Below are 8,375 nucleotides of genomic sequence, written 5' to 3'. Positions count from 1 at the left end.
TGACCACTTCATTGCCAAAAATTAAAATTGATCTTGTAGAAATATAAACTAAATTGGGCTTCTCGACTTCATGGTTTCCTTCGGCCTCTAACTATGCCTTCTTCAAAAGTATTTCTTTTTTCGTAGCTTTATCTTTTGGCCTATATTTAAGAAGCATCTTAAATAGGTTTGATGCTACATCTCAAACATGGTAGTATTCCTGGAAAAAAAATGTGGTCTGGAAAGAAGGACTTCAGATTCCCCAAATTTTGAAGAAATTCTAATGGCAAGTACTTCGATCTATACTTCGGATTCTCAATTACAAAAAAAACAAACAATTGGGTAGAGGCCAGGATATTTGGAGTAGAAAGGCATGATGTGGTTGTTGAATATTCCTGCAATAAAACTACAATTGTAACCAAAAGAAAATGCATTCACCTAAAATTACAAAAAAATGAACAACCTAAACAAATTTAGTCAGAGTTTAATCTATTTTTTATTTATTTAGATAGTTCATTTTAAATTATACTTATAGATGAATTCAATTTAAATATGGAATTTGATTTTATATAAATCAAAACATAGAATATGATGTTTATGTTGGAAATGTGAAGTTCAACTGTCAGATGACCTTTCACCTTCTCCTAGCTATTTGTTTCATAATTGAATACGTTTGTATAAATAAATGGCTGTGTGCAGCCCACGTATGATAATTTTTTTTTTTTTTGATTTGATAACTCATTGATTTATAAGAAATATTTGATCTGCAAGTTGTATGGCAATTTGTATGGTCAATTTGATTAACAAATCACACTTTGTAGCTGGCTTATTTGAAATACAAGATCTTCTTACAACTTTGCTATCATGTAATATCATTCAAGCGGAATCTTGAAAAAGCCTTGAGGGCTTAGAAAGGCTAGTGCTGAACATCAAGATTCTAGTGCATGGTACAATTTAGAAGCACACATCTGAATATTTTTCTTGGATGTACAAAGTTTGAAAATGAAATAAATTGCATTCACAATTGTTGAGCTGGAATTGATTATCTGTCAACAGGTGGACATGTTAGTGTGGCATTGTAGATTTTTTCTTCAATCAGCTATGTTATATTTATGACTAGCTTATTAAAAAAAATGGCCACTCTGATGTGGTCATTGAATTTCTTACTATAGTTTCTCTGATGGCCATTTTTGAACTTGCAAATCTTCACATCTGCATCCAAATATTTGATTAACTTCTACAATTTTACCTGTGCGTTGAAGTTACCATATTCTACTCTAGGAAACATCAGGATTCACATTGCATGCATTTGTTTTGAGTCAATCCCCATGCCTTTTATGGCTACTACGTTTGGACTACATGGATGTGGAAATTTAAAGAAAATGTCCAAACTGATCCATTCACCTTCTCCGGCCTACAGAACTTTGAAACAGGGTATAGACATCCATCAAAGCATATAGTGCAAAGGAGATTTTTGTCAGATGATGTAGTTGCAAGTGCCTGATAGACATGTACACAAAATGTGGAAGCATTCACCGTTCACGGTAACTGTTAGACGGAAAACCTGCGAGCAGCGAAATATTCGGGCACAAAAAACTCCAGCGTGAGACAGTTTTCCGGTGGCCACGAACCCCACCTAAAAATAGCCAATCGGCTAATAATCTGAGCCAGTATTGTAAGAAACTATGAGATTGCTTATTATAATTATTTCCATGGCTCTCTTTCTGTCAGCTGAAATCTAACACATATATTAAACAAATAACAAATGCAATTTTTTTGAGAAAAAAAGCATAAATTGCGCAACGATAACAAATTACAGGGTTAGCCAATTTGATTACATCCATGATAAATCATATTTCTCCTTGTATTAGTTAACCGTGGAAGTGTAGAAATTACAATTTAGTATCTATGAAAGATATATATCCCTCATAGTGCTGGCCTATATACAAACATAGCTCCTTTCCATGCTCTCAAAATATTCACCCTCTGTTCATTTTAGACAAAGCATCCACCATACATATATATGGACCTATATTTCTTTGCATCCATTGCTATCAACAAACAATTTCATCAAGAAGCTTATATTTCTTCCCAAGTTTTCTTTCAGTAGTGCATACAACTTTAGGATTCCTCTGCTTCTTCAGCTCTTTGGGTATCTGTCCATCAATTTCAACACAGGATTTTTTCAAATTACTCTTATCTTCTCTATTTTGGGTCATGTTTGTAGACTCTCCAAACCCAGCAGAACTTCTAATTCTTTTAACAGAATCCCTGATCATAAGCCAATCATTAATCCCTGCATACTCTTCTTGAATAGTGAAGCACCAGTCACACACTTTACTGATACTCTCAACTGATAATTTCTCATAGTATGCTCTGCTACAATATCTGACCAAAAAGAGCCAAACTCATAAGATCAAAAGTGATAGTCCTTGCACAAATGGAAACAATAAATTTGTATATCCTACATGATACTTGTCTAGCTGAAATTGGATAAAATGAGAGCAATAAGGAGGGCAAATGCTAACTTACTGATGCTGAAAACGCATTAAACATTTTTTGCATTGGAATAAGTAGACTTGAAAGCCCACATCGCCACACAGACTGCACTCCATTGTTGTTTCTTCTTCTACTTCAAATGTGATTGTAATATTGTGCCTAAAAGGAGCAGAATTGTTGTTTCATATATAGGAGGGGATAAAGTAGTGCGAAATTGTCAAACATGAATTTTTCCAGGAAGTATTCTTGTGGGAGTAACGGCTCGTGCCTTGTGTATTGACTATTCCACCAAGTAGAATTTTTCTCCATTATCTATGGATGCCACTTCTGATATTTTGATTTTTCTATCATGAAACGCCTGAATGTCACTTTTATTTACTTTGAAGTCAAAGCCTACCGTTCGGTGAATGTAACGTCTGTTTACTTTGAATACGTGGTTCTGTAGAGGGGACTTGGACACCGTCGCCGTATTGTGGGTTAGTTTAGGAGGAATATTAGGGAGATTTGTCTTGTTAAAAATTAGGGTTTAGATTATTTTAGTATGAGGTTTTCTTAAATCAAATTTAAACGAATAGAGATTTAATAAAATGTTTATTTTAAAAGAAAGGTTTATTTAGGTTATGTTTTAGTTTTAGTTATAATATATTTTTAAATAAGTTAAAATAACGTAATTATAAGGAATGGAAGTAAATATTTTTTTATAGTTATAAATATAGTGTTATAAAATTTGTTTTCATCTTTTTGGTATATAAGTTTATTCTAATTTTGTATTTATCATTATGATTCTTTTATTTTTTAATTGAACATGATTGATTTGAATTTTTAAAGTTTGACCCTCTTTTAGATTAGATCATGGGTATAATTCATCCTTTGAACTAATTTACATTTCACTCTTGTCTAAAACTTTCAAATTCTAAATTCTTGCACTTAGGGCTAGTGATTCAAGAATTTGATTATTTCCTATAAGGTTACAAAATAAAACACCTTGACTCAAGAATTTATGATTTTGAATTTAAGAACAATTAAATATCATTAATAATCATAAGATATTAAGATATTCTCATAATATAAAGCATTATCTTATTACATTTATATTATTGCCACATGGACTAATACATCATAGTAACAACCTAGGGACTTGTATTCATTTGTAATCATGTCTTTGACCATTATACATTAACAAACTGTACAAATAGTTATCAAGGAAATTCTAAATCCTCCTAAATAAACCACATCTCAAAGGTGTTTTTAACCACTACCATATTGTTAGACTTTGTTATAGCCATAGGTGAGTAGAAACTAAAGATAGAAGTAGCAAATGATCATTTGCACAAGGTCAAAGTGTCTAAGGATTATCTTACTATATAAATTTATGTCTCAATCTAAAGTTGTATAGGTCTATTAAAATTTGAAGTGTTTACTTTATAAAATTATTATTTATATATTCATCATCCTAAAATCTATTAAATTTAATTTGATTAATTTTATTAATTTATCCTCAATATAATCTCTAAAACAATTAAATCATGTGTCGTATGTCCCTAAAAATTAACATTTTATAGTTCTTATGTAGCCTAATATCTTTATATAATTTATATAAACTTGATCAATATGTTGTTGAAGTTGTAGTTGTTACTAAATTTGTCCTACCTGTAGAAGAAAATATAATTATTAATAAAGCCCTTTCTTTGTTGTAGATTTCAAATGCATAGATGTTAATGAAGTGACTTTGGTAGATTCTAGTCAATTGACTTGATTCTAATGAAGTCACACATAGGATAAGATAAAAAGGTGTATAATAAGATAAGGAAGTTGGTTACTATAAGTTTAGAAGTCACATGCAAGCTTGTTGACAAAGATGATAATACCAATAAACTTCTTACAGAATTGAACTGAAATATCTATATCATTATAATTTATACGTGCGTCTTTTGTATTATGCCCAATATCTATCCACACAACTCCTAAAATTTTCTTAGCTTCATTTATTCCTTTTTGGGGTGATATTTCTCATGGACCCTGATGCTCTAACACAACATAGTGAAGGCTAAGATAAATAGCTAGGATTATATTCAAATGTATCTTGTAAATGTGCCTTTTTCATGTTGTTGTTCATTCCTTTTTTCATTTTGTTCTTCATTCCTAAATTTAATGGATTTTTTTTTTGTTGTTAGGAATTTTTTTTTTGTGTGTGTTTAAGGATTGTGCATAAAAAAATTTAATGTTGAGAATATTAGCCTAAAAGCGAAAATTAGGATTTTGTGTTGATCCAAGAGGTGTTTTCATAGTGCTGGCAACTCTAGTTTATAGTCCACTTTTAGACACAGTTATATTCATTTAATTTTTTAATATATTTTTATCTATTATTCTATATTAAAAATTATATTTAGATAAAAATAAAATTTGATAGATAATATTTTTATTTGTTAGATTTTTTAGGATAAATGTACAAAGTAAAGGTAGAGGTTTTTCATAGCCAACAATCAAAGAAAATGTAATGCATGTATTTCCTAGACTCAATAAATCTATATCAATTTTAATAAGTTCATTTTGATGACTTGGTAGTCAACACCTTCTTCGGGGTTCACAACATGGCTTAATTGCCTCCCATGGATCTGGGTAAGTTTGGCGTTGGTAGAGAGCATTGATAGAAATCTTTTGACACAAAGAGAAACATTCCAAAAATTGGTATCAGAGCCTTGGGTCATGGGTTAGAATCCTCGTAGTTCTCCTTCATTCTGTCAGTGTGAAATCCTTAGTTGGTGCTGAGGGAGAGATTGTTGACTAGGTGGTCAGCACCTCCTTTGTAGTTTGCGACGTGACTTAACCGCTTCTAGTGGATTTGGGTAAGTTTGGTGTTTGTAGCAGGAGTTGATAGCTTGAGCTTCCGGCACAATGACAAACATATCAACACATTTTACATCATTCCAACTTTCATATTTTTAATCTTTTATATTTTTTTAATGTTTTGATTAATTAAAGTAGGAAACAAATGAACCTTTACATATCCACTAAAGAGAAACTATCTGGGGTGCATGAAGAGTGAACACCTAACTAGAAAGCACTACTAGATCAAACACACTAAAACCTAATAGGCAACTAGGAGAAAACCACTAAACACAAAACCAAAAAGAAAACAACACCCAACCACTTGCCAAAGACATGAAGGAATGTTCTACTGAGTGGGGTCATTATCATCCTACTATTCATGGTACAAAAATTTAAATTTCTCAAAACAAGAAAGATTTTTGTTAGAATATTTCCTATAGGCCAAAGTGATTGAATCCAGAGTAGCCTTGACAATAAGGTGAGGGGGTTCATCGCCACCAAAGGAGACTCTAAGTGTCTCATGTCGTCTTTGTCTTCCTTCATTCTATCTCATCCTAGATAGCATGTAGAGAGGCCATATTATTCATTGCCATTTCTTGACTGAGAGCAGTAATTTCCTCGACCTTTCTTTTTAGAGCCTCATGATTTTCCTTTATCTTAGTCACATCTCTCCTCTCATCCCTCTAAGAAAATTTTGCACTAAGACATTGTGCGTCAACTCTGCAACCTCCCATTTTTCCAATTTCCCAACCCTCTCACCCTTTTCCTCTAGAACCTAGGCTATCTCCATGAGCCTCTACCTTAGCCACCACTTCAAGCCTATTGACATTCTTTTTGGCCACCCGTAATTGGCAGAGGAGCCAATGAGTAATTGTATCCTATCCTTCAACTACCTTAGCGAACTTAGACATTTTCTCAACTAGAGTAGGAGAGTCAAAATTGAGTTTAGAAACACCATGTATTGATGAAGAGGACACTAATGGGAGGTAAAGGGAGCTTTATTTAGAGGATCTAGTAGGATAAAAATAAAAACCCATGGTTGAGGAGGAATCAGAATCCTTCAAATCCACATCCTCTCTAGAGTCTACAAACTCAACATCGTTAGAAGTGGGTAGGAGGATTTTTCTATTTGGCCCCACAAATAGGGTTGAACTAGGTAGGGACGAGTTTTGTCTTGGACAAGGAATCCACATTGGGGTCCATTTTTAAAATAGGGGCACCAAAATGCTCAACAACTAGTTGATATTCCAGCAAGGGGTTGGGGAAAATTAAAGGGGTCCCACTAGATGTGGTCAAAGCCAAGTGAAAATTGTAGAGCCTTAGGATTAAGCCTTGGCAAAGGGGGAGGGAATTCTTAATTTATCCCTAGAAATTGAATAAGATAAAGATGAACATAAAAAAAATGATAAATTTATTTTGATGTCATATCGTAGATGATTGGACATGGGAAAAAGTTGGGCGTAGAATCTTTTGAATATAATGTCCAACATGAAGTACTTCATAAGCATGAGTGTCAAATCCTTCCAAACTTGAAGAAGGTCTTCTTTGTTGTAACGACTATGGAGTATCAATAGCTCTTATCCCAGGTCAAAGAACCTTTTGAATTCATCTCTATAGGACTCCTTTGACTTTTTTGGAAAATTCACTCCTTCAGAGATAACCTAGTAACAACGCCAATAGTTTTTGTAGAGAACACAAAGACCACTCCCCCAATTTTGACCTCACCTTTGTTCCATGTTTGGGAAAAAAATTTAGAGATGGTTGGGTCAAAACCCTACATTCCTTCCACATAGTCTGCAAAGTTTCCCTTTATTAGTTTCAGCCACATCTTAGCATTATTTTAAAAATCATTGCAACTATTTGGCTCAATTTTAATGAGGTTACCTCCCATATCTAGCACAATGAAACTAGAGGATAAAAATAGAGAGGGAATATGAATACCAGGAGTATGAAATTGACAACATGGGTCAAAATTAGGGAAGGTGCAATCAAAACTAGAATAAAACGTTTGCCACCTGAAAATTAAATGATTGGTAGAAAAGGTGGCTATGGAAAGAAATAAAAAGGAAATATTAGGACTATTATACATCATTAGATCTTATGTTAGAAAGGATAGTGGCATGAGACTCATCAAGGATTTTTTGCAAATTTGTCCACATTTTCATATGATTGGAAAATAGGCCCAAAGAAGACATCTTGCCTGATAATTTATTTTCCTTTCTTTTTGTGATTGAATCTTACATGGCCAAGCTTATGGAGTACCTCAAGATAGTTGGCTATGATGTGTTCACATTTCCAATCAAGTTTGGCATTTTCTTGAGCATTAAAATAGATTTTTTGAATCACCTTCAATAATTATTCATTTGTACCCTTTATCTCTTGCAATAACTATGTCATAATAAACAACATCCACCTCCATAATTCTTGAGATTTGCATATTAAGGTTAGCCACATAAGCTAGGACCATGTTTCCCCTTGATTCACATATGTCCCTACTCCTACATACTCAACTCGAGTTACCTTTAGAGGAGCTATCAAAATTCAACTTCAACAAACCTGTGTTTGAGGGAGGCATTTGATTGCATTTACAAAGCCAATAGGAGGGGAGATAAATTTGTATAGGGACTTAGTCAAACTTCAATTTTCTAGCAATCTGCCAATCCAAGGAATAGGGCAATAGAGAGTGATTTCTTTTATAAAAACATCCCATACTTTCTTTAACATTGTTAGTAATAGAAAAGCATAAAGAGTCCTAACTACTCTTTCTATCCCCGAATATTTTTTTATTTCTCTCTTTACATAGGTTCCACCTTGTATGAAAGAAGGCTTCCCATCATAGTTCCCTAATAAGGGGATGAATCCATAGAGGTGATTAGCCAAAAAAATATAGTCCCTAAGATCCCCATTCCAAACCCAATCAACCAAGAACATGCTATAAATTATGTGTCTTATATTCCTAGAGAATGAAAAAAATGAAACATAATATGATTTATACTCTCTTCGTCCTACTCACATAAAACACATATACTCAGTAACAAAAAACCATGCCTTTTAAGGTTGTCAATAGT

At 33.1% G+C, this 8,375-nt stretch overlaps 1 protein-coding gene across 1 annotated transcript; it reads right to left on the bottom strand.

The window, feature by feature from the left end:
• Positions 1–2,033: 2,033 nt before the first annotated feature.
• Positions 2,034–2,594, bottom strand: LOC131036966 (uncharacterized). The gene is made up of 2 exons (XM_057968998.2): positions 2,512–2,594; positions 2,034–2,367 (listed from the first exon to the last, which is right to left on the bottom strand). Exons 1-2 carry the CDS (start codon positions 2,592–2,594, stop codon positions 2,034–2,036), a joined length of 417 nt encoding a protein of 138 aa, XP_057824981.2.
• Positions 2,595–8,375: the final 5,781 nt, after the last annotated feature.

Source organism: Cryptomeria japonica, chromosome 11, assembly GCF_030272615.1.
Source record: "Cryptomeria japonica chromosome 11, Sugi_1.0, whole genome shotgun sequence".
Classification (NCBI taxonomy): Eukaryota; Viridiplantae; Streptophyta; class Pinopsida; order Cupressales; family Cupressaceae; genus Cryptomeria; species Cryptomeria japonica.
This window is presented reverse-complemented; position numbering and strand designations above follow the sequence as displayed.